The sequence below is a fragment of the Paralichthys olivaceus genome, chromosome 1, assembly GCF_024713975.1.
Source record: "Paralichthys olivaceus isolate ysfri-2021 chromosome 1, ASM2471397v2, whole genome shotgun sequence".
NCBI lineage: Eukaryota > Metazoa > Chordata > Actinopteri > Pleuronectiformes > Paralichthyidae > Paralichthys > Paralichthys olivaceus.
This window is the reverse complement of record NC_091093.1, coordinates 6,870,311-6,898,005: the sequence shown is the minus strand read 5'-3', so window position 1 is coordinate 6,898,005 and position 27,695 is coordinate 6,870,311. Positions and strand designations below refer to the sequence as shown.

At 41.8% G+C, this 27,695-nt stretch overlaps 1 protein-coding gene across 1 annotated transcript; it reads right to left on the bottom strand.

Annotated features, from left to right (window-relative positions):
• mmp15b (matrix metallopeptidase 15b) lies at positions 1-27,503 on the bottom strand. Its single transcript, XM_020080239.2, has 10 exons — positions 26,844-27,503; positions 18,710-18,858; positions 18,220-18,342; positions 17,603-17,910; positions 13,848-14,009; positions 13,172-13,368; positions 8,313-8,451; positions 5,382-5,532; positions 4,160-4,278; positions 1-3,287 (listed from the first exon to the last, which is right to left on the bottom strand). The coding sequence occupies exons 1-10, from the start codon at positions 26,961-26,963 to the stop codon at positions 2,773-2,775; spliced, it is 1,983 nt and encodes a 660-aa protein (XP_019935798.2). The 5' UTR covers positions 26,964-27,503; the 3' UTR covers positions 1-2,772.
• Positions 27,504-27,695: the final 192 nt, after the last annotated feature.

Here is a 27,695-nt window from a genome sequence, read left to right as displayed (position 1 = left end):
GACAAGTTTTTACAGGACAACACCACTGGTTTTGCAGGTACTAGCCCCTTTACTGCTATTTAAAACCTTTTCCTTTTTTAATTATGTCACAGCATTAAAATCTATAGGCAGATTTTGAATCAATAATAATTTTTGTGACTTTCACATCGTCTATGAATGAATGGAAAACAAAGGTTGCCACCAAAAGTAAAAACTCTATGTCATGTATTTTAAAGTAGTTTGCAAATAATTAGTATAGCTAAAGTAGCTATATGTTAAAAACCATAAAAATAATAAAATTGTTCCTGTGTACACACTACCCTTCATCCTATCTCTGCTCGTGGGAGGGGGTTGTGTTTTCATTCTTGAAGTTCAAGGTTTAGTTTAGGGGTCGCGGGGGTGAACAGCATTTGCACACACCTGCTGTTTTTTAATGAAGAGGATTAGTCTGTGATCACATGAGCCTGCATAGCCCGAGCCCACCCCGGTGCTCACAGCTTCACTATCTTTATAACAAAAAGACCACAGGTTGTCAGGGAGGTTTCTTACTTTAAAAAAAAAGCGCAAGCAGTAAAAAGGCTGTTATTAAGTCCTCGGTACATTAGCTGCACCCTGTGACTGCTGGGTTGTTTTGTGGTGCAACATCCTGCTCTGAAATTAAAAGCTGTGGCTTTGCTTTGTCTCTTGTTTTGTCACACACACACAAACACACACAGATGCAATAAATGCTGCCTCTCCTGTGTTATTTCATAGTGAGCTGACTTTAAATTAACCATTAGTCTGTCTCCTCTGGAGTCTCATTGTTGACAGAGAAGAGGCTCTATGAGAATTAGCCACATAAATGAAAGCTAAAGGAAGAGGGTACCCTCAAACGTCTGTTTACCTTTTCAGCCAAAGAGGTCTTTAAATGGTTTCCAAGTAAGGAGAGGAAAAGAGGTAGACCTATTGTCCAACTGTGTGGGCACAAGAGAAAGAAGGAAAACAAGGCACAAGCAGTCTGACTTCAAAAGGTAATTATGGTGTGTTACAGATTGGGATTTATTTTTGTAGATTTAGTCATCACCTCTTTTTATCATATTGTGACTGTGGATAGTGATTATTTAGTGAATTATTTAGTGAACTAATTATTGTTTGGATGATAGTTTTAATATCTGTCCTCATTTAAGCTAAGTGTTAGATTTCATTTTGGCAATAATGCTGCGTGCCCAATTCACAGATCTCAGCATTTAACTAGGTGTGATCATGGCAAAAATATGGAGTCGATGTGAGCAAAGCCACAGAGTCCATATATGCTAACGAGGCAATTGCATAGGGCATGAAGTTTACTTAGTGTTTTAGTCATCAACATTTTGCGACTCTGGACAGCGCGAGACGTGATGCTCACAGTCAGGACTCAGTGTTAAAGTGACCAGAGGATCCCGATTCATGATCTGACACCATCGATTAGTAACTAAATACATAATGGTAAGTTTATCATCTAAATCATCCCAATAAAAAATGGAACAAATGAACGTGAACTAGTTCATTTTCATCTGTATGAACTGAACTTTGAACTAGGTCTTTGGTCATATGAGCTGACACTAGTGTAGGTGTGCTGCAAACAAAAATCCCTGCAGCACAATTCATAGGTTCTATACTGCCTCTGCCTACTGCACCACCCCTCGCCTGAATATAGATAGAAAAGTGTGATAGTGTGATAGTGTGATAGAAAAAAGTCTGGACCCAATTCTAAGGACTTCCTCTTGAGGTAAGGTCTGAAACATCTTTAGCGGAACTACCACAGAAGCAGGTTAAACGACTGATGTTTGTTGCACTGTAGACAGTTTTTGTCACTTCCATAGAGTCACAGCTGCGCAAGATGCTATCATGAACTCTACAAGTTTGTACCTGAGATCAAAATAAAGGTTCAGACCTGGGTGTGGTTCGACCAGTGAGTATGTCAGCATGTTAAATGGAGTAATCCCATCGCAACAAGTTCTCCAGCAACTTTTACAATCAACGGATAAAACTGCAACAAACAAGTGAGTTGACTGGAATTATCCCTTAAAACTAAAGCATCATCTGTATGAAGAACAAGCCCAACTCCAGATTCAATCTTCAGACTAACAACCACGTCAAAACTGAAATGTCTGCTGGGACCAAACCCTGCTGCTTCCCATCTCAGCTCTCACACTCTGGAAGACTGTGCTCTACTGCAGAAACAAGCAAGGAGATGGAGCAAGGTGAAGAAGATGATCATGAAAGGAGGAAGGAACACAGCTAAACCTTACGTGGACGTTTAGTGACCCGTCTGTTCCAGCCTTTTGCATGTGTCTTTCTTTTGTGGGAAGAGTAATAGCATACGCAGATGTCAAGTTATCAGAGAGTAAAAAGCCCCCACTGAGATTAGGGAAAGGGAGTGGAAGAGAGAACAGAGCGGCCTTCCTGGTTTAGAAATAAAAATAATAACAAAAAGTCACACAAAATGAATCCAAACAAAAATAACAAAAAAAAAATGTGCAAACTTCTCTCATATAAATAGACTACAGTCAACGCATTGTAGAGCACCATGGGAGACAAGAGGAGGTTAGGATGATGTGTGTGCGAGTGTGTGTGTATATGTAATACATAATTTATGCTTGATTCTAGTTTTTGTGTGTGTGGATCTACTACCACAAGTATTAAGAGTTTCAGAGCCACTAAGCACAGAGATGTGAGACAGATGGGTCACTGAGGGAGAGGCTGGGATTAGAGGAGGCGGGTGTCTAAATTCAGATTCAAGTTCAAAGTTCATTGTCCCCCTAATGTCCAGGGTCACACCCAGTCCTGCAGTGAGCGCTTACAGTGCACCAGCAGCCGCGGCGCCCCTTTGCTCTGCAGCGTGTTGATGATGGCGTAGATCAATCCCAGGATGCACAGCACCAAGACCAGTGGGATGGTTACCATCAGGATGTTCATGGTCCGCTCCTCGCTGTCGTCCACCTTCAGCACCACGTCCACTTCGTTGGTGCCCTCCTCCCGGCCCTCGCGGTAGTCCTCGTCTTTGTCACTGTCTGATCCCTTGCCCGTGTCTTTGTCTGTTCCACCTTTATCCGTTCCATCCTGTTCTTTGTCCTGGTCACCTTCACGTCCTGCGTCTGGGTTAAATGGTGGACGGTTCACATCTGGGATTTTCCGCCCTGAGTCTGTGTCTGTGTCTCTGTCCGGGTCCAGGTCTACACTGCAGCCCATGAAGTCTCTTAGTATGGACTTGGGGTAGCCTGGTTCACTCTTCATGCGGTGGTTGTCAAACTTCCAGTACTTGGAACCCTTGTAGAAGAAAGTGTAAGCTGGAGGAGGCGAGAACAGAAGATTTCAGTTAAGAGTTAGATGAGAAAATTGTTGCCGCCATCATATCTGTCTGTTCAGTATTAAGCTGGATCTGGCAGTTGGTTAGCTTAGCTTGAAGACTGGAAACTGGTTGCATGAAAGACTAGCTAGCCATTTCCAGATCCCTTGCTTAACTAAGGCTACATCTATACTACTATTTTTTCATTTGCAAATTGCGTTTTCAAATTAAGTATCAGTTTTAATCCATGTCCATACTAAAATGCCTGAAAGAGCAAATCACATTGTACATGTATGTGTAAACAGGAATAATAGCTGTTAGCAAAGACAACAGGGTCAGCAACACTTATAATTGATAATCTGTTTTGCATTCTACACTGGAACCTGGGCTAATGCTGGTTGTTTTCTTCTGGAAGACTGTCATGTGATAGGATCAGAGTCATGACCAAAAGGACCCAATCAGTAAGTGATTGTGAGTGTCTACGTCATCGTTTCCAAATATCTCAGTTTTTGTTTGTCCAGACTAATCCGCAGCCCTAGAATGTAAATGGGACCAGTAGCGTTTCCAAACCTTGTGACTTTAAAACTCTGGAATTTTAGAGTGAATGTGTTTTCAAAGGAAAATGTAGCAGCAACTTTGTATTGTTGCTCTAACCAAAGCACAGAAAAGCACAAGACATACACTTCGCTTCCCAGAAGAGACAAAGTCTTGCATGGTCACGCCTTAATTCTTTGTTTCAGGCGTGTCTCTGTCTGCATTAGCCCCTCCTTGTCCTTTTTGCTGACACACACACACACACACACACACACACACACACACACACACACACACACACACACACACACACAAACCACTCTTCTTGTCCCAGCTCACCTCCGTCATCGCTGAGGAAGGCCCCCTTGGGAGCAGAGGGCACTGACGATCCCCAGACGCTGATTGGTTTCGGGTAGCCTCTGTCTGCTGAGCGCGACTGCTCATTGAAACGCCAGTACCTGCAGAGAGCAGTGGAGAAGATGGCTGTCACTGTTTATCAGCTGTCTAAACAAGAGCAGGGTGAGGGCCTACATGGTGTATATATAACAGCACAGTTTATACAGGACATTCAAATTGAAACAAGTATAAATGCACCAGCAGCCCCCAGTGTAATTACTTACTTTCCGGAGTGTTTTCATAAATATTTTTCTCTTTTACACACTGGGGTTTTTCTGTTCCACGGTATCTTCAACATGTTTGTGTTGTTCATAGAACTTTCTAACTTTGTTGCTGCACTAAGAGCTGCACATATACAGCTGCTGCTATTTCTCATGTACGACTTAATACTCATAGGGAAAAGCTATAATTAAACTAATAAATAATTTGCATGATCTTGAAATAATTTCATTCCACATTTGGGAGAGAGGTATTTTCCGATACCATTTGGTAGAACTACAAAAAAATAAAAGCTATCCAGTACACTAGTATAAATGCACACGAATGTGCTTTGAAACATAAATCAGAAACAACACAATTTTTTCCCGGATGAGACCCACTGTGAGTAAGATTCATTATCTGGATCATGAATGTCTCCACAAATTTCTTGGCTTCTTTTTTATCGTTGCTGAAATTAATGAGTCTGGACTCAAAGTGGTGGAGTGAGCAACACACAGCAAGCATGGGTAATTGTACGTGAGTAAACACAACTATTGATACTCGTTTACACCTGAGTGAGCCTGTGCACACAGTTTCTTAACATGGGTAAACCCCTAAAAAGGTAATGGCTCCTTTTTCATTGCCAGTGGAGGAGTTTGCCAAACTGTGTTTTTCCCAGTGATTAATGTTTGACTTCACAAATGCACAAACAACTGAGGCGCTCTTGCACAATGAGCGCGTTCACCTGGGTGTCACATTTCCATTCGATCAGAGCTCGAGCTGATTAAAACCTGTGTCTACTGCAGAGTCATTTAACCTGGGAGTGATTGTTATCATTCCCATTACAGACAAAAGCCAGATGTTAGGAGGCATAGTGAGTTTGATCAGTGACAAGGGGGTTTAATAAACTAATAAACAGGGTAGCAGGTGAGTTTTCTTGATGCTGACAGGTTGGAGGCTAAATTACCAGTCTCCTTGAAAGAAGTAAGTGTAGCCGGATGGCTCCCACCAGATGGCCGTGTCTATTCGGTCGTAGGGAATATCCTGACCATAATCAGTCAGCTCCATTGGATAGCCATGTTCCAGGTTCGCCTCCCTGAAAAGCCAGAATCTGTTTCCTGGGGAGAGGAGACAAAGGGAGACAAGAGGAGAGGACCATTAGTGGACTCTTATGGATCTTTACACGTATCCTTGGATTCACATGGGTCAACAAATGCAAACAGATACATCCACACATAGAGACATAGATGTGCTGTGTGTACATTTAAGATACTGGCATACAATATGTTGAGTAATTGAAATAGAATGAGGAATAAAAAGAGAACATGGGAAACCAAACCACCATTTACACACACTTGTAAATTATATGAATGTAATAATGATTTGTTGGCAGGCAATCAAAAAGACTCAGCAAACGCGAGTACGACATCATTGACTAAGGAGTTTGGGTTTGGCTTGTAATTATCCGTTCAGAGCGGCTTGTCTCATGTAGCAGATTTCTCGCTGAAGGGAAGGTTTTATTGTTTTTATTATGTCAGGCCGGGGTACTCCATTCCTCCTGGCACCATTACATCTCTCCTCTTTGGCTCCAGTCCTTCCTTTCCCCCACCCACCCAGCCAACCATCCATCCATCCATCCATTCACCCACCCACCTCCAGCCCCTTGCTCCTCGTTTAAAATGAAAGCTCAACACTCAGCATAGAGAACAAGAGGTTGACGTAATGCATCCAAGGGTTCCTGTGGTGCACGGCCCTGATGTAAAATCCCATGACTTATTCTACGACTTTTCACGACTGCACTCGAGCTACAGTGACCTCAAGATGTCATCCCTTCCTGCTATGAAACTGCGGTTTTTCTAAAGGGATAAACAGTGTGGTTTGTTTGGGATAAAAACAGCTGGACAACCTCTGGGTAATACAACAGCTAGATGGATACATCTTTATTACTGTACTGAGGATTTGTAAAATTCTATTTGCCAGGTTTGGACTACAGCTTCGCTTTTACACCGAATAAATATATAGTCATCCCTGTTCTTTCTCAGTAAACACCACCACATTCAATTTAGAGATTTAATTTAACAAGAACAAAAGGACGTGGTTCCCTCTACTTAAACTGCCAGAACAGTGTTTTTCTTGACTTCACCAACTCAGGAAGTCCTGTGATTTCACACGTCACTGTTGTGTTTTATATATTTAGGATTTGACATCATTCACTTTTGTCTGTCGGTTGGTCTGTCAGTGGGATTACACAAAAAGTAGGGAACTGATTTGCAGTTAACTTGGTGGAGGGATGGAGCCTGGGTCAAGTAAGAATCCACTCAATTCAAATGCACATCTCATTAAAAAGGGCGGCTCCAGGATCAACAAAAATAAACAAGTAAATAAAAACTTCAAGTATTATTGAACACTCAATTACATTTGGGAATAGCCAACATGCATACATGGATCATATTGCTAGTGTCAAATTATGTATTTATCTGGGATCTGAACTCTGACCTCTTCACTCCCAAGAGGAAACATGAAGCTCACCACAGCAGGGAGTGGGGGGTAAATTCTGTGACAGTTGTGGGTTTAGTTATTTCCTGCCGTCACGGCTGATAGATGTGAAACGTATTAGAAGATACTTGTCAACCACCAATCACACACAGCAAACAAATCAACCTAATGTGCAGAACTTTGCACATGAACACAGATGAAGGAAGGAATTATCACACTGACTGTTGCTGAACCGACTGGTCTATAGGTCTTGGTAACAGATATCGTGCTGCTGTTGCTGGTCCCCCTTTCTCTTGCTCCCCAGGGGCTCACACTCCTCTTTTCTTTCCCTCCTTTTCACTTCCCTCCTCTTGTTCTTTTTTTGTGAATGGCTCGCAGCCAAGTGTCACACAGAGGGACTTGCCGATGACATCATGCCCCTCACCATCAACAGCTGCCCCAGAGCCTGTGGCTCCCCCGCTTTAAGCTGCATTGAAGGCCTGAGCGCTTTCTTTTTCATTCAACAACATCATCCACCATTGTAAAAGACGAGCCGCTCTCAGTGACTCACAGTGTGAATAATGAGCTGTGCTAAAGGAGATTTATACTCTGCATGTAGAAGACATTATGTAGCGCTGCTTTCTTGAGGAAGCGTGGGCACGTGCAGTATATCTCCAACATTATCTGCAGAAGAGGACTAAAGCTCCACAATCTGTTTTACCATTAAAGTTTGATAGCATTAAGACATGGCGGTTTAAAATGACCATGGAGCAATATAATTGTATTAAGGTTTTTAAGAAGAAACCAGATGGTGGGTGGATTTACATGGAGGAAGAGTATATCTTTGTATAAGGGAGACTTATCTTCCATATACTCTGTTCGACATTTTTCAATAAAGATGAAAGTAAAAGAATATTTCCACTCTAAAGCTGACACGCTGCTACAAATGGAAGACCAACTGACTTATGATAAAATGCAGATGCAGTGATACCACAGCCTCTGCTGAGTCTGAACTATGATTGTTTGTTACACACTAGTGCTGTTTGTCACAGTTGCTACTTGAGCATCACAGCGCTGTCACACAAAGCATGTGTATTACTTTCCTGCACACTGTGTAAGGCAGTGGTTGAAAAATTGGGTATATTATCAAAGGCAGTTGCTCCTGGAAGTCTGTCATGCTCTCAAAAGGTTATTTGGAGCAGGCCTGTTTTACAGTAACAGTCACCAGTAGATGGTTTGATAAATGACAAATGATCAATCATCATTTGACCTTTTACACTGAGCTGCGAGGAACTAAGTTACAAGTGCAATGCAATTTTGTTTATGACTTTAGGATACTGTCAGCATGAGCAAGTGCATCATCATGTTCTGTTTCGGAGCCTGAGCGCATGCATCAATCAGTGTTTGAGTATTTGCTGCTTACCTTTAAAGAAGACGAACCTGCCGTCGTGTCTTTCATAGGCTGCATCGATATCTCCAGGCAGACCCCGCCAGAAGTGACTGATGGGCATGGGGTAGTTATCCAGTACCCTGTTCCGACGCACCCGCCAGAACCAGCGGCCCTAAGGGGACAGAATTGAAAAAGTGTGTTTGAAACACATCTCAACAAAAGCAGAGAACTTTCCACAAGAATATGGAGAGGCCAGCGAGAGGGAAACAGAAGCCAGCTATGGGGGGTTCAGGGGCTTTATCCCCCCACAGAAAGCCCAAATTTTGTGGTTTCTGACATATATAATGACACTATTAAATCATACACACTAATCTTACTTATTGCATATTTAAATAACTTTGTACACCTGATTTTAAACATGTTGTAGAATTAGTTAAGGTAAGGGAAAATGATATAACCCAAACAGTCTGTAAACAGCTATTTCTATTCAAAACATGTCCCTGACTGATCAGAACTATTAATCTTAAATCTTAAATCTTCACTGTATTAAGTAAAACATCATTTATGGTCAATAATAACACGGTTGTTTTCAGGGTGAACATCTTAGTGCAACTTCTTATCTATCCTGTGTATTAGACAACCTAAAATCAACAAACAAATGGACAGGGGTGAAAACATGACTCTGATGGTGGAGGTCATAAAGTAGATGGCTAAACAGGTATGAAAGCACCAGGTCTACTTGTAGTTATAGTAAGAAAGGAGCGTAAGTCACTTTTCTTTAGATAACTGTTTTCTTACACTGAGGTCAGCTAGTACTGCTGTGCTGCCTGTTGGTCACTATGAGCTCTGCAGGATAACTGGACCAGAACATACAATAAACTAACATTAGCAGAACAGTAGCAGGCTAATAATAGTCAAGTCTCCGCTCTGGTGGCTCTATCACGTCTCCCACTCTCTCTGCAGACAACAGACTAACGTTGATAAAAAAACTGTCATGTGTGCATCCCAGCATCAAATCTTTCCCCTGAACACACAAAGAAACGTATGAACGGTCATATCTACTGTAAATGCTGTGCACACAAGCCAGCAGACAGATTTACACCAGTCTCATTCATAAGTGGTGAGTCAGTAGCTCTGCTTGTCCTGGATAATGTAACGTTAAAATGCTCAGTGCTGCTTCTTTCTGGCAAGCACACCTAGTTTTGTCCTTCACGTAGAACACACTGGCAGACAGGACGACGCGACGCGGCATGGAATGGAACAGAATGAAGATGTGTTTAACGAGAGCAGAGAGAAACAGAACAGGGCCCAACTGAACGGGGAGCGTGCTCTTTGATTTGTGTGGTCTGACAGCTCCTTGCGTTGACCAGATTAAGACTGAATTGACCATATTAGTCCTCAGCAGAACAGACCAGACCTCAGTGTGGGAGGTTCAATACTGGGAGCAGCTCAGTGTTGCTCTGCTGACTGTCTCTGTGTCCAGCCCTGAGCGCCAAATAAATAGTAGACGTGAATAAAAGAAAGGAGCCATTTCCCTCCAGAATGACAGCCACTTGTTACTTTTAATGGACAGAACTCCGTGAAAAAGAGAGTGGTACTGATGTCCCACAAATGACTCCCACTCTTGCAGCTCAAAGTAAGTGATTTTGCCTGTGCAGAGGAATAACAGAGAAGAAGAATGTCTACCATTAGTAACTAAATTGTCCTAACTATACTGGTGCAAGGACTGAAAACTGCCTGTTGGAAACTGCACCAAAACTAGAGTGCTAAGAAAGTAATGATAACAAAGAAAAAATGATAACAATCACTGTAAGATGATGAAAGTTTGAAGGAAAGACATCAGAGGTGTGATTGTTGAACTTAAAGACCTGGGAGAGAAGAATCTAGTGCACATTCACTATAGTCACTGTATAGGATGTGAAATACACACAAAACCACACTTTTGATGGTGGTTCATTTGCATCATCCATAAGTTTTACTAGGAAGGAAGAATCTAGTTCATTTTGCTATAGTTACACTATAGTATGAGGTCATGACACAACATTTGATGATTGTCTGGACACTTTGGAGACTGGGGTGGGGCATAGTATGGTAGGTTGATTACTATTTTTTACACTGCACATGATAATTGTATTGCATTGATTTGTATTCACAAAATTGATCTGATGACTGAAAAGTATATTATTTGCTTTTCGTCTGCACTCAATCAGATTGGGTCATATGTATTAGTTTAGAAACCAGTGGTGGTCAGGGAAAAAGTGAGTCTTGGACGCTGATTAATGTTGTCCAGACGAGCTTTGTGACTGTGGATAAAACCCAAGAACATAGACATCACTGGCTGAAATGAAATCTAAGAGCACAGATATAACTGTGTGACCATGTGCAGCACTGGATGCTAAGTCGTCCAACTGCTGGTCAGCGTCAGGCACACTTAAGGTCTAAGATAAGAGATATTCATAGACTGATGTGTGTGTGTGTGTGTGTGAAGGGGCAGGGCTCTCTGAGAGGAGTGCTCGGAAACAGCGCTATTTGCTTTAAAGTGGCGATCTTGAGCATTTTCATTTAAATAAAAGTCTGTTAAGTCCCTGTTTATAACCAGATAAGGTAACAATTGTTTTTGAGCCTATGTTCCACAGAAGAATGTATCACAATAATAATAAGTACATTTTCCAATTCTGCAGCTTGACATTAAAATCATTTAACTGAACTTTAGTAAAATCCACTGTGTTTGTCATTGAGCACTTACTGATATCATTCATCAAAAAGGCATCTAAGAAAGAAGACACTGGTCACACTCAGCATTTTCTGACAGCAGATGAGTTTGAAATACTGCAGTTAGTAATGGAGGAGTCAGGCATGGCAGCAGTGAGCTGTTTGACGAAGAGCTGCAGGAGACAGTCTGCAAACCTCCAACTTCACAAAAAGAGAGACCAACTCCTGTCACAGTGCCCTGCTGCGTAAAATCAAATCACAGTTGCTCCCCATTTTTCTCCGATCACCCCAACTGGTCAAGGCAGATGGCCACACACACTGAGTCTGGTTCTGCTGGAGGTTTTTTCTCCAGTTAATGGGGGAGTTTGCTCATTGTGTTGTATATTATGTGCATAAAATTGAATTGAATTGAATACCCTTTATTTTTATTGATTTGTTTTTTGCCATGTATTCTGTGAGGCACTTTGTAACCTTGTTTAGATAAGAGCTTTACAAATAAAGTTGTATTTTTAATATTATTGCTCACAGAATGTTGGAAAAACAACAATTCTTTGTTTTGCTGCCCTCGGAATTCTGTGAGCTGTGGTATTAGACTACATTTGCTAGCTGTCGCCAAATCAACCAGGACTTAAGTCTTAAACATTCAAAAGCCAGTATAATGTGATGCTCCATCCATACTACTACATATTTTAAACTAAGACAATCTCATTCCACACAATCTTTTTGGCTGCATATTCCCATCCATGCTAACCTGCCTGAAAATACATATGACATAACCTCTCACGTACAATGAGCATGCTCGTGCTGTTGCACACAGATCACTTGAATTAAATCTTGTCTCCAACACATGTAAGCAGCTGCATCATTGTAAAATGCTCTTTGCAACACCACAGTCTCAGCAACACATTCTAGACTTGTAGTGTGGATGGAACCTAAATATTCTCCTCTATGAAGGCTCACAAAGTGATGTTTTATAACCTTTGCCATATTTAATGTAAAAAGTTTCAAGAATCCATTTCAAAGTGTGGTTGATAGTTGGACACTTTTAGATATCTCCACATAAATGACTCCCTTCAGCTGCAGTTCACTGTCAAATGCCAACATTTCATACTTCAGGACAACATCCAGTCAATATTAAACACAGTAGAACTCCCTCTAATGTATATGACACAAAAAATAAATGTGAGGTTTTTGAAGTGAATCTGAGGTTCCTGGTGTTCACTGTCCAGGTGCCTTTTATTACTGCAAACCTCCTCAGTGTTCAGCGCTTCAACAGTCAACGCCTCCTTTGACCTCTCCCACTGAAACACAGCTTTACTTATCTTTATAGAGTGGCTCAATGTATAGGTTGTCACTGAAGAGGTTAAAAGCAATGAGAAAAGGAAATTCAGTCCAGTTTGCTGCTTTAATTTCCGTTCCTTCAACTGACATTGACGACATACGTTTCCTGCATCATCAGCTCTGACCAGGAAATGCTACATCCATGATTGGTGAAAACATATGACCACAGGTCTGGGCTGCATGATATCAAGGAACCTTGATTAATATGTCAATATTTGAGATCTCAAGTAGGCGAATGTTTACAGCACATGCAATGTCCATGGTTTGATTCAGGACGGGGATCATTGTTGCATTAGATGCCCCTTCTCCTCCCTATGTTTCCTGTCTGCCTCTCAACTTTCCAGCCAAAAAATGCCAATTAAAACGAATAATAAAAAGCCCACAGCAAAATAAGAGTTTTCTAAGTTTTATCTCTTAGGCCTTTACTAATAGCTCACTGCTGCTTCAGCCCCTGTGAATGTTTTGTGTGGGTCCAGAGGCTCTTTAAGGAAAACACCTGAGAACACCCCACCCTTTTAACAGTGTTCAGTGTCATAAAAACACCCACCCTGTTGTTTTACAATCCACAAGGACCTGATTGAAAACAGATCTCTTGCTGGCCATGCACACGCCATTTGTCTTAAACCGATTCTCCAGGAAAGTACAACTAATTTATTGATGCTGTTAACGTGTCAGAGCAGCTCCTCTGCTGGAGGCCGACTAAAAGACAAGTAAGGTCCTATAATAAACCATTATAATGGTATATATAATGGGTTTTTTTGGACTTTGTGTGCTCATTACTGCAGACCCAACTTGCACTTACAAATCCCCATTATTATCTCAAATCTAAAAGCCTTTACCTTGAAAACAAACATCTCTCCTCTGAGCATGGCGACTGTATCAAAGTTCCCCTCACAGATATTGGGTCCATAGTGATCTGGCCTTTCAGTGGTTCTAGGACGGTCCGGATGGCGAGGTGGTGTTTGAGGTGGCCGAGGTTCCGGGCGACGTGGAGTCACTGTGGGCAGGGCCTGGGTGGGACCACTGTCGGAGTGACCTGATGGGGAAAACGGACAACGTGGGTTAAACCTGTTTGATGCAATTACAATCAAATAATACAGGTATCAAGTAAAGGTGTGGTTAGAATCAAGGTTAAGAGTCAAACCTACTTTTTTGAGAACTTAAAGTCAAAGAAATTCTTTAAAACAGTCTGTCATAAACAAACTAATTCAGCATCAAGTGTAGAAACATGGAAAACCTGGAAAATCTGGCTCTAAAAAGTAAATCTGCTTCTAATTAGTCACTAATTCATGTTAAATGTTAAATCTCTGAGTCTCTGCTGGTTTTCTGACAACAAAGACATTTAACAAGATATTTTACACTTCCTTAAAAATGTATGAAATATGAACTGATATTTATATTTTACACATTTTTAAAGATGTAAAAAGGGTTTACAATAAGAATGAAGAAAAAACTCTTTGAGAGAGTTATAACTTTGTTGTAGGAAAGTCATACGACGTGCACTGTCCACCCTACCGTAGATCTGCTGGATGCCCCTCCGGTCGTCCTCAGGCAGCTGGAAGTTCTCAGTCTCCATCCATTGGTAGAAGGGAGCCATGATGGCCAGTGGGTTGTTGGAGTGCTCTAAACCCAGGGCGTGACCCAGCTCGTGGATTGCGACCAGGAAGAGGTCATTACCTGTGTGAACATTATGGAGCAAACCGACGAGTTAGGGGAGGGGAACAACGTTTGACGATATCCACTAGATTTTTAACTTCATTGAGATAGACAATCTGCATTAAAACATTAGTATCTTATGAAAAATACATAACGCAATCCATATGCTGCAAGCTACATATGGAAGAAAGAACGTCATACTGATACCAGGGGCATGGCACCAGACTGTGTGACCAAAATAAATATATGACAAATTTTAAGTTAATATTTCACATGGCCACATTAGTGTGAGTGCATGATGATCATCAGTCTGATTTAACATGTGAAACAAAATTTTCTGTTATAAAATGAGGAACGAGGAGGAGGCTGATCCCAACTCAGACAAAAATGATGTTGACAGTACAGAAAGTCACTGACATTACTGATGCTCCTGACATTATGATACACATAGCAGTGCTGACAAGAGATTGGCTGATTGGATAATGACATGAATATACAGAGGTGTGCAAGGGCTTCTAATAAGGTGATCTGTGGATATCCATGTATGATCTATTATCTACACCGCTCATCCTTCGAGGGTTGCAAGGGGAGCTGCAGCCAGTCCCAGCTGACATATAGACACAAACAATCATTCATGCTCACATTCACATCTACCATCAGTTTAAAGGCTCCAATTAACCTAGAACAGAGAACATGCAAACTCCACACAGAAAGATTCAAACAAGCAACCTTCTTGCTGTGATGCACCACCGTGCTGCCCATTGTGTATATCCATGTAGTTGATATCAGAATCTCTTTCAGTTGTGATGACCACACATATCTCCACTGATCCGACACATGAATCACAAAACGCATGCTAATGACGGCTGATAGGCATCCGCATACATTCCTGGCATTTCGAAGCAGTCAGAGGATACTGTCGTCCACTGTCACACTGCAACAAGTACACACTGACAAGGCCGCAACACAGCTGAGCCACAATGACCATTGCATCAACTTCCTCTCTCCACAAAAGACTTCTCATAGACTTTTTTCTAAAAAGTAAAACCAAAGAAAACCTAGTTGAGAATTGACAAACATGTTCATATATTGAAGCCAGCGCACAGTCGGGTACTTCCCCTCTCAGTCAATACCTCTTTGTTGCCCTGCCCTGCTTTCTGTGAACTTTGAACTTGCAAGTAATTATGTCCACTCCAGCTGATTGGTCAGATCTGGGCCAGTGACATCACGCTGTTGGTGACTTGGTGATGTCACTAAGGTGAATGCCAGGGAAAGGGGAAGATGGTCTGTATGAATGTCCTACTAATTTCCCCTTTACGACACACGCACATGCACACACAAACACAAACACAAAGACACACACATAGCAACCATCTATAATTCAGAGTCACATGAATGTCCTCATGGCATGCCTAGCTACAGCTAACACTCGAGGAGAGAAAACAGCAGAGGGCAGGACAGGGGATGAATAAAGAAAAAAGAGAGCGAGAGAGCAGATAAAGAAGTCTTTGTGAGGTCACCGTGACAACCATTTAGTCGACAGAGAAAGGAGCAAGTCAACTTCAAACATCTCAGCAAAGTTCAGCCAACACATCTAATCCTCACTACACGCACATTTGGTCATTCAAGTCTTATTTCACTTTTTTACCATGTCTCACAGCTTTTTCACCGACAACTGAGACGGCCCCCCCCGGTATAAAGCCGCACCCTGACCACCAGAATGCTCTCTCCATGTTCGCTCTGCCTTTTGCCAGTAACTTAATGTTTGCCTCATCTGACCTCCAAGAACCACAAAGGCTTCTGACGTGTTATTGCTACAGGGTGTCATTGTGTCAAGTGTGTTTGAGAGTGCGTATCAGTGGGTTGCTTTGGAAGAAAGTGTAAAGCATTTTTTTATCAGACCATGCTGATTAATCACACTGTGCGTCACAAGGTTCCCACCGAAAATCTCAAGCCCACTAGAAATGTTATTCACCAACAAATGAAACCGATGTCAGGTAAAGGGAGGAAAACAATATAACTGCAAAGGACTCAGATGAAATGGATTGTCGCTGTCGTATTTATTTTTTATGTGTGACTATTGATCTCTGAGTTTAAGTCTGTTTTTGTTTGTCCCCATCCAAAAGTGGGTCAGAGGTCAGAGCTGATTCTGTTTCATGCTTCAGGACACTTACTTCAGTGCAGCAGATGCTCATCAAGTCTCACTTCTTCTGCTCCTTCATGTGAGATTGTGTGTGCCCTAGGATTTGAAGAGTGGCAATTCTGAAGGAATGATGCTATGATATAATATTCCTTTTTCACATTTACTTTTGAAAAAAACCCTAACCCAAAAATTTAATTTTAATTTGAAATCTGTTATTTTCCCAATTCACTGATTTGTTATTTAAACTACATGAAGGTCATTTTCTAGGGCCCAAGATTAAAATAGACTATTTTATATTATTTGATGACATTTAATTTATAATGAACTAAGCAACTCTTTATTTTTAAGAAGCTTTTAATTTAGGATATTTGGCATTTTTATTTGACGTGTTAACAATTAACTGAATTAACTTCATTGCTGCTGTCTTGCTTTAATGTTTTTGCTCCAACAGCCAGATGCTGGATCACCCTGCATGTGTTTTGCCAGTACAGAGGCCAAAAATTTAAAGTGTAGGGGCTAAATTTCGAGCATAATGCAAATGGACGGCCGTAAAAATAACACAGTTAAATGAAGACTGCATCTGTGAAAAGTTCAAGAAGGTAGACATGTGTCTAACTAAGTCAGACAGGACTGTAATTTGGTTGTACTTTGCTTTTAAGCCGTTTAAGTAGAGCAGTCTGCAGATCTCCCCGAGTGGAACACACTCCCACTTACTGTGGGATTCCAGGATCTCTGTGATCTGTCCTGCAGGACATTTCCCCCCCCCCCAGAAAACACACCCACACCCACACCCGCACACACACGCACAAAGCTTTAGCTGTCTGTGTCTGGTGGGTGTATGTAGATAACAGGGAAGGAAAGCCCATTGTTGCAAAAAATCCCTTTCTGGTCAGCAGGGTTAATGGGTGCACTGCAAGAACAGGAACTCTGGAGACTTCTCAATCTTTCTTTAAAGTTGGGATATTTTCTTAATCCTCAACTCTTAGATTAGAGCTGGAAATTTGTGTTAAAATTGAAATTTTAAGGGTTCCTCTCAAGAAAAGTGGGATGAGGTTAGATTTAGTCAATGATTTTTGCAAACTGTAATCGTCACAGACCATAGTGCATGGAGTTCATTGATAAGTGTTTTTCTCAGCAACATGGATGATTAAGATTAGATTAAAAAACAAGTGGGGGCAATGTGAGATTTACCTGTTTTATGGGCTGACAAAAAAAAAAAGACAACTGGCTTGGCCCAATGGCCCACGTCAGCCCACCAGGCAAGGCCAGCCCTGATACCAACTCAACTCATGCACCAAATCATCCATGCACCTGAAGAAGTTCAAATTTGTTGTGTTATTTCAGAACATGGAAATTTTCATTCCTGTTGTTATTTCTGCTTTACTGTAGCGTTTGGTTGTAGTTGAAGATGAACACTACTGTCTCTGAAATCCAAAAGGCATTTCTAAATATTCTGACAGTCAGCATTTACCTTGTATGTTCTGGTTTCCTATTGTCCACGGCTCATCGGAATCAAAGTGCGTGTCCCCGCCCATTCCAGGTCCAGGGAAGTAGGCGTGGGCGAGGAATCCTCCCTCTCCATCAAAAGGAGAGCTGTCTCCATGAAAACCTGAAGCAAAGAAGATCATGATGTCGGGCTCCTTGCGTCGTCCATATTTGATCTCCTGGTAAGGGATCTCGTCAAAGGTCAATGGGGTGACCCTCTGCCAGACTTTAAAGGCCCGCCGGATGGCTTCATATGAATTATACTCTCCGATCTTGGGAGTGTAGTTCTGGATGCTATGGGAAAAAAGAAAGGAAAAGGGAGAAAGGTAAAATAAATCCCTTTGTGGATTCCTTTTTCATATGTTTTTTGTATTAATACTGTTAGCAATTTGAGAAAGATTCAGGGAATTACAACTTCATACCCAAAGGAAGGCAAATTTCACAATGTTCTGGCTAAAATCAAGCATATGTATCTAGTCTGGTACATACATAAGAACTGAATCCCCACCCTGAACCCATATTGTTTTACAGTAGCAACCTACGACAAGGACAAAAAGTGTCTGATTAGATTTTCTTCAGATGTGTGACAACTTCTTTTGTTACCTGTATGTGAGGTGGTTCTTGTTCCATTTATGTCCAGTGAGGGCGTAGCGCTTCCTCCGCACATTGGTTTTGATCTGGCCTCCAAACTTGTCAGGCACACCACAGCGGGGTCTCTTCATGGCGCTGAAGGAGTTGAAAGAAGATCAGGAACAGGCAAGAGGCATGCCACAGAGTGTTGAAAAGAAAGAGGCCCCCAAGAGAGAGGATGAAGGGGAGTACGAAAGCACAACTCCTACTTTCCTTGATGTATCTGTACATTTCTGTTGTTTAATTTAAAGTGTACCTATGAGCTGCCTCGTGCAGCCAGATTACTGCTCCTCTCGAGCAAAAAGAAACATAGTAGAAAGTCTGTATGTTTGTGTGTGGGGGGGCGTAAAATAATCGTTCATTAATTGTAATCAAGGAAAAGGTTTGAAACAATCGTGATATCGCCCATCCCTATAAGTGGGTGTCTAGATGCACAAAACCATCCAAGCTAAGTCCAGCTAACCTGATGGTTTGAGGGTCCATCTGTCCGGTGACCTCCAGACCATAGAACCGCTGCATATCGCTGATGGAGTTGGATAGGATCTGAGCTGATCGCATGGTCGACATCTGTCTGCTGGCCTGGGGCAGGTAACCATACATCCTCAGCCATGACTGGAAGAAAACAATTAAGAAAATGAGGATGAGGAAAGGGCCATCTATTCATATGTGATGCAAATTCAGTTACAATGAAAGCTCATTGGGACAATATTCCTGAAGTTGACCGCCACCACAAAGACTTTTTAAAATCAAAAGGAAAATCAGAACATGAAAAAGAAGTAGAAGGTATTCATGTAGCTAATTTCTGTTGTTACACAGCTGAGAGCAAGGATCTGAGGCACCTTGAAGCTTGGTAGTTTCTTTCAAAGAAAAGTAGTGATATTTTTAAAACAACATTGCTATTTTAAAATGTATGCTGCTGTGCATTAGGTTGCATTTAAAGTTTTGTAAAGAAAATGAGGAAGGCAGCCTCTCGAATTTGAGAGTATGTGACTGGGAGAGTCAGAGGGTGGGGGGGTTAATGGCAGACATTAGGGAGAAAACGTGATACTTGAACCAATCAACGATGACGCAAAGGCTCTCCCACCTGTTTAGCAGAAACCTTATATCACACGCACACATTCAAACAAACTCATGCAAGCACTTGCATATCGGTAGTCTGAGATACTTAATACGCCCACACATGGACACACACTCCCCTTTGCTGGTTCAGGGAATGTAAAAACAGGGCGTGTGTCTATGTGAGTTTGCATGTGTGCTCATGTATGTTGATTTGAGAACATCTGTGTGAGCAGATGTCATCTCAAGTATACGCCCATTCTTTTGCATTGTAAAGTACTAGTTGATAAGGCTGTGTATTTACTTACCCACTCCTTTACAGCCATAAAAACAAACTCAATTCTTTCAGTCTTTCTTTTTCACACAAACATATGGCATGAATCATAATAATTTAAAAATGATCTAAATGATAATTGCCCTGGTCATTTTTATGCAACTTGACAAAAGTTTTTTTTCACTTAATGTTTGTTACATATATCCCCACAGTCCAATTAAAACAAGTAAATACATTCCTTGATTTACTTTATACACCCTCTGCCTGACCGTCCTGCTCCTTCTACACAACAACAATATGACTGGATGTACTGAAAAGGGCCAAACCTGTGACCTATGCTCCACTCTACATGTGTGTTCCTCCAGCATTAGACCAGTCATTACAGGACTGCTGTTATTTATCATCAGGAAGTGATCAATCAACTGGTGTCAAATTCTAAGATGAGTTCTGACGGCATCACCAACGACAGCATTGCGACAAGATAAGAAAATAGATGACTACAGTCACCCATTTAACATTGGTCCTTTGTTAATGTTGCACTTCTTCTCTTTTTCAATGATGAAGTTTCAGGCTCAAAAAAGTTTTAAGGTTTTTTGACAGGATTAGAAACAGTAAGTAATTTAGAACAAAAGAAATGGACAGAAATAAAATAATTTCAAATGTCAAAATTAAAAGCAGACGACTTAAACAACTGACTGACTGACTGGAATTGTCACTTTTACAGTTAAAATACATAACCATATAGATGCTATTTTACATTTCTCTCAGTGTGAAAACACAAGTATTGGTTAAGACCTCATGTCTTTATAGTCTATGCACAGTCTTTATAGTCTATGCACAGGTCGTCAGGGGGCTAAAGATGACAACACAAAGAGTTTGAGCCCTCAGGCTTTAGAGCACTTGGCCTGAGGTGCTGAAACATTCAAAACCTGATTCATCTTTATGTTAATTCTCCAAACACATTAAGAAATACATGGTGTGTGTGTGTGTGTGTGTGTGTGTTCATGGGAGCAGGAAGAGGTATAGGGATGGCTGAACTGGACATGACCCGGACCCACCTCTGCCTTTAGATAAGGACACTTCAAACACGCTGACACACGGACGTACACACTCAAAAACAAACACGCACTTCCTGAAACACTATCTAAGTACTCTCTCTCTCTGTCTCTGTCTCTCTCTCTCTCACACACACACACACAACAACACACACTCTGAGTCAAGGGGAAACAGGTGGCAGGGATCACAGACCACTCTTCTCTAGTCCAATCATTTTAACATATAAGTTACATGTTACACACAATCACAAAGAAGACACCAACAATGACAGTACATGTATCAGTGACCAATCATTGAGTCAGATTCATTAATTCAATATAAAAAGTCAAACAATGGCTCCTTGATTTCAGACAGAGGGGGATCAGAGCAGGGTTCTGATTTTGAAATGACTATCGCTGGCAGATCTGATCAGCTACAGCTCAACCGTGTTTGCCGTGAGTACAGGAAACTCATCCGAACTCGTTAAAATTCAAATTAAATTTGGACCGTGAAGAAATCCAAAGCAGTCAAAAATTGCTTTCAGATATGGACTGAATATGGAATAATCTCCTGAAATACCTGGAGGGGCTAAATGTGAGAATGTGTAATGTCCTTTTGAGAAGCTTCAGACTTTCTCCAGAGTTTTTCCTGCCAGGCTCCTTGTAAAAACTCTGGCTATAAACCGAATGACACCATGTGAGAACATAGATCCTCTGCAGGATTCACCACAAGTGAGTGGGTGTGTTGATGACATTTCTAATATGTGACAAAAGCATACTGAAAAAAATTCAAACAATACAAATATCAGAGGATGAATAATCGGTGTTATACACAGACGAAGATGTCACAAGAGCTTTTGGTGAGAAGGGCTGACGTGGGTGTTGATGTGCTGTTGACAAAGTGATCTCCACAGCAGAATTTATAAGTTACGCCCTGCCTCTGCCTGATGCTCCACCCCTCACCATTGTGCGAACATACTCCACAGTTCATGTCTGAAAACGTTGTTTTGTTTTTTTAGGAGTTGTGTTGGTCAGAGGACGTCTGCATGTCTCTGTATTAGTTATACAACTATACAAAAATAACGATAATTATTATTATTTATTTAATATGAAAAACAAAGCACATAGTGTCTTAATTTGCTCTGATCATTATGGATCACCCTGCTGTAAAGAACCAGAATCTGGACGTTCACTTTCTCTCATCAGGTGAATATAACACAAGTCTTAGACAAAACATGGAATACGGCTTTTGCTTGTGTGTGTGTGTGTGTGTGTGTGTGTGTGTGTGTGTGTATGTGCAATGAGTGAGTATATGTGCATGTGTGTGTGTCTGCTTGCAGCATATATGCTAGACCTTGTCTATTAAATTGGCTTTCAAAGAGTCCTTGGGCTTACCTGCCAAAACCAGACCCAGCAATATACAAGGGGTTGTAAAACCTGCCAAGACTGTATGTGTGTGTATGTGTGTGTATGTGTGAGTGTGTTTGTGTGTGTGTGTGTGTGTGTGTGTGTGTGTGTGTGTGTGTGTGTGTGCGTATGTGTGTGTGTGCGTGTGTCCACCACAATGTCAGCCAAGATACTAACAGAGCTTTTATTCTGAGGCTTGGTCTGCTGCCATCTCTTACCCCCCAAAGTCCTACCAGGAGGAAGTAAATGGAGAAGTGGGAGAGAAATTGAGATGGACAGAGAGGAAGAAGGGAATTAGATTTGAAGACTTCTTGAAGCATATATCACCGTAGAGAGTCAAACAGAAACCACGTACACAAAGCACAATCACCAAAGGGCACTCAGAGATAGTTCCAATCTCATGGCCGTCCCCTGCCCCATCCCACGCCTTTAGCAATGTGAGTCTTGTGGACATTGTGATAGCCAATCAGACGGGACAGGGGGAGAGCAGGAGGGCTGTGAAGAGACAGCACGTTGCACATTACATGGATACAAAGAGGACATGGACACAGGAGCATGTTGAGCTATGTGCTGCAATGAGCCACTGATTACTCCTCCCCTCGCTGCTTTTACTCTGCTGGAGCTGCAAGTTGCTGTTGCACTCTTTTTTCACTCCTTCTATACGGCTTGTGTTATCATGTCCATGTTTCTCTCTGTGCTCTCTCATCCTCCTCCTCTCCTATTCACAAGTTTTCTGTCAGGGCAATCTGTCTTCAGACAAGAGGCTCCATTGTATTTCTATGCCTTGGAGTCCCAGGCCCAGCATGCCTGTGCAGCAGTGTGTGTGTGTGTGTGTGTGTGTGTGTGTGTGTGTGTGTGTGTGTGTGTGTGTGTGTGTGCGTGTGTGTCCCAGTTAAAGAACAGCTGTCACATTCAGCCATCACATGCTGCACAGCTGAGAGTGACCACTACAATCCCTGTTAACTTTCTCTCTTCCTTTTTAGAAATAACTCCATCACAGATTCCCCTTGGCCACGACATGCTGTGACATTTCCTCCTTTTTTCAAATTAAATATTCTCTGAGTCTGGTCACACTCACACATTTGATAATCCATCTCTTTCCCCCTCATTCCTCCGACCTCCCACCTCATGCTTTCAGTCCAGACAGAGCGGTCGAGTTGAGTTTCTCAGACCTCATCACATGGACTTAATGACATTCCAAGGATGAGGTTTGGTATTTCATTATGTGAGTCATGTACCGATAGCCACCAATTAATAAAGTCATCTAAAAAAAAAAAAGAAGGCTGATGCGGTCCTCACAGGACTGTAATAATCGAATGACATGATTGGCTGGCCTGCCTGTCTGTCACTTACTGACCTGCCTGACTGTCTTCAGTCACATCTATAGTCGAAAGGGAAACACTGCCGAGGCAAAGACGATAGCCAGAAGTTAGCAAATGAGTCATGATAAAGTTGGCTTCTAACGGTTGTCAGGGAGTGCACGTCCATGAGAGCGTAGCTTCGGAGAGAGGGCTGATGGAAGGGGGTGGGATGTATCGGTTGCATTTTTTCTCTCGATTTGTTTTTTCCAGGATTAGGAACCCAAGCTTTAACTATTTAAAGTACGTGTATAACACAGTATCAACACAGACTGGATGTGTTGTGAAGTTATTTTGAAACAATCCACATATGTTGTTTAGATTGTTCAAACACTTTCAGTCCACTCACCTGTCCTTTATCTTTGATAGAAGACTCTACAGTATGTTTTAAATACCACCTTATCACCACTGAAATTTGAGCTGACCCTTTGTTCACACATAAAGGTTTTTAGAACCACTGTTATGTGTGTTGTGGGTGTGAGCACATTTTCATACTGGACTCCAGAGACGCACGCATCCGCTAGATGCAGTATGGCCATCAGCCACTTCATAAAGGTTGAGTCTCCCTTGACTTAAAGACTAGTCGGCATATCATGGAGGTTAGCAGGTCCATCATCAAACCAACAGCATGACGTAAGGTTCTGTTTGAGTCCTCAACTAACACTTGAGGTTTTACTTTATTCTAACACATATAAGCCTCCACTGTTTGTCCTATTTTCTGGACCACTGCTGATTTTTGAGCGTAACTGTTAATGGAAACACTCTGTTGCTGCTACACATTGAAATGACCTGAGATTGTCGACAGGAGCTTGTTCTAAATTTTTTCAGGTTAAAACAACAACTAAAGGTCTTAGTGTGTAGGATTTAGGGGGAAACATCAACAGAAATAGAATACATTATTCAAACAAATGTTTTCATTAGTGTATAATCTCCTGATACCAAGAATTGTTGTGTTTTACCGTTCACTGAGGCTTTTATACATCTGGAACAGGTTCCCTTCCATGGTGTCCACCATATTGCACCACCACGCTCCTAGCCCATGGTGGACAAACCAAACAGTGACTCTAGAGAGGGCGTTTCCTGTTTTTATATTACCTGAAGACCACTATAGGTTCTCATACACACTTGGAAGATAAGGGGAGGTCGATGTTTAAAAATTACACACTGAACCTTTAAAATTCTCTGTCTCTACCACAGACTTAAGTTAACTGTGTTCTTGAGGGGCCATGTATGGGATGAGTGAAGATTCTAATTGGGAAAAAAAGGATGAGGAGTGTTGCGGGACGCAAGTAAGCCCTTTTACTGAGGGAAGGCTCTGATGTATCGGATATCGATAAAACTGTCACAAATAAATGGAGATGGGCTTTCTGTCACATCACAGCTTGTGGGTGCAGCTGTCTGGGATATATAATTCAAACAATATCAATATTCAGAGTAATTAAAGTGTCCTAACACTCTTACGTGGTTTCAATCATTTCAATCAAACAACAGTAGTTTGACTATACCTACTTATGTAATATTTTGACAAAATACTCATTCTCCTAAAAAGTACAGGTTTTCCAAAGAGTGGCCTGTTGTCTCCGCTTTTCTTTTCTCATTAAAATGCTGTGTAATAAGTGTGTACTTTTAAATAAATAGCCATTAAGTGAAATATGACAGGATGAAAACAATATTTGTGTGGATTGCTTGATTTTCATGACTGTTCATTTATCTCAGGACAGGAAAATTGTGTTCAGGAACCTATGAAGTCTCTCACTCAGTTGTCCATGGAGGAGTCTGAATGTTAGAAGACAACACGTCTCATGCAGTAGTTATTGCTTGAGCTGACACCAACTCGCAAACACATTTAGCAATTTAGTTCATTTCTCATCAGTCCGCACATTGTGTAAAACCAACAACTCCTGTCTCAGTAAGAAACATTAGCACACATGCCTGCACATACCACAGCTATGTTAATACCCCATCAGTGTGTGTTGCAACCTGACAGACCAGACCCCTGGTCACTGGGTTTGGTGATGCAAGCTCACCTCTAATGACCGCCAGGCCTCTGTGTGTGTCTCTCTGCTTTTCTCTCTCACACAGAAACAAGAGCTCCCCACCACTAATCACCTTCTAATATGAACACACACACTAAGCCCTTTTCTCTTAGAGTCAATAGTCTCAACACTGATGGAACAAGAATCTGAAACTCTGCTGGGCATTGTGATGACTAACTGAGCAAGGTTAGTTAACGAAACGATGGCTGGTATAGTAACTCTCAGTACAAGTGGTAATGACCATGAGTACAGTGCTTGACTTCTCTTTATGTTTGCACATTCATTTGAGGGGGAAGGGACATGAATGGTCAGGAGTTGGCTCCTGACAGGAACATTTCTGGAACCCTTGTAGTGTTTAGAAACAAACACACAGATCATGCCTGAGGATCTGATCTCATATCTGTAGACATACAACCTGCAAGTCAGCTTTGCTAACAAAATGAACCACATGTGAAATAAGAGCATGTTGAGGGAAATACAGTGTATTAACAATAATAACAAAAGTTATGATGAAAAGAATAATGGTAATGTAAACCATATTAGTAACATACAGCTACTCAGTGATTATTGTCAATCTTATTATTGTTATAAACTGGTGCTGCTATCATTAATAACATCCCTACATCTATAAGTATCAGTCTTACTATGTTCATTGTGACAACCAATCTAACAGAGCTTAACATTGACGGTTACACAACAGTCCCTGGATGCTCACATCGAGTCTGGTTCTGCTAGAGGTCTCTCCGTATTACATTTGACTTTACTCCAAGGTCAAGTTCTTGCTTATTGTGGGAACTGTATTGTAAGGTCTCAAAATTACTAAGTGCCTTGAGATAATGTACGTTGTAATATATACTAATATGCTACAAGTGAATTGATTGTAATGCAGAGGTCCCTGCCTCAGTTCTGACTGGCTGGTTTAGAAGATATTACACAGGTAAATGTTATTCCTTCATATCAGCTAATGGAAGTGAGGCACACCATTCGACCATTCAGTTATTAAACTGTTACTTACAAATATGTATAGATAAGATGAGATCATCCTTTATTAGTCCCAAATGGGGACACTGGCAATATAACAGCAGCGAGAGTCAAAAATAGGCATCAGTTAGAAATAAGTAAGTAAGTTTAATAAAACTTTAGTGTAAGGAAATACAAAAAATAAGAAAATATGTGCAGTGTGAGAATATGTAGTGAATGGATTGCACATGAACCGATGTATTGCACAGACAGAATGAATATGGCAGAGTTAAGAGTGAGACCAGAGTTAAAGTGGTCCAGAGTGGGTGCGTGCAGTTCTCCTGCAGCAGAGCTGATCCTATGAATGCATAGTTCATGTTATGAGAAGAATATGAATGTGTTTTATACATTGCTCGTTGTATTCTGCCTTTCCAAAGAGTTCAGAGCTGAAACAGTGAAACAAAGTTTTTACCTCCGCGTTGAAGGAGCCCCCATCCTCCGCTGCACGCGCCCCGAGCGCGCACAGCCACAGCGCGAGCAGGGTCCGTCTCCAGAGCAACCAGGGGCAGCGGGCCCGCGAGGGGGGGGACATGGCGAAATAATGTCTTGACCGACTTTTAATGGCAGTGCTACACGTTTTAGAGGTAAAGGAACCACTCTGAACTATGAGCTAGCAGGACAGCTGCAGCGGTCTTCAACAGTGCACTTGTGTCCCGGAGGAGCGCTCCATTCCTGGGTAGAGTCAGAGCCGCGGTGACCGCTCCATGGAGGTCGGCGGAGTTTGGCTTCTTCGCTCGGCGCTGCTGTGATGACGGACGGGCGGCGGGTCACTGAGCAGCCGGGACGAGCAGCAGCTCGGCTCTGCAGCACAAACCACTGTCCGCCGCTAACATGTTCCAGAGAGAGACATCCAGAGAGGTTCAAAAGTTTCAAACTGAGTCAAGTCAATGATGGAGCTCAAAGTTCACCTGCACCGACAGCACGTTCAGAAAATAAAAGATGTCTTCTCTCTTTGTTTTCCAGTTTCTCCCAGTTCCCCGGGGAACGAGCTCAGGAGCCGGGGATCAGTCGGTGGTTCCCGGTCCTGTCGGTGTCTCCCTCGTGTTGTCTCCACCGGAGCAGGACGGTCAGTGAGCCGCTGGGTCCGTGCTGTTTCTGTACCCAACGTGACACAAGACTGACAACACCACCACCACCCGTTCCTGTGCTGACCTTCAGAATAAAAGACAGCAGTGGCCGCACGGCTCCAGTCACGAGGAGCAAAAATCTGAATTTGATTTAATCTGATTCTTTCCTTTTCTCAAAATATTCCAATAAGTTAATT

Bases quoted from the DNA above. Each gene is read 5' to 3' on its own strand.
- mmp15b (XM_020080239.2), bottom strand. From the start codon at position 26,963: ATGTCCCCCCCCTCGCGGGCCCGCTGCCCCTGGTTGCTCTGGAGACGG. The intron at 14,010-17,602 runs GTAAATGCTGAC...ATGTTCACACAG, and splicing joins AGGAAACCAGAACATACAAG to GTAATGACCTCTTCCTGGTC. The intron at 3,288-4,159 runs GTGAGCTGGGAC...CGCCTCCTCCAG, and splicing joins CTTCCTCAGCGATGACGGAG to CTTACACTTTCTTCTACAAG.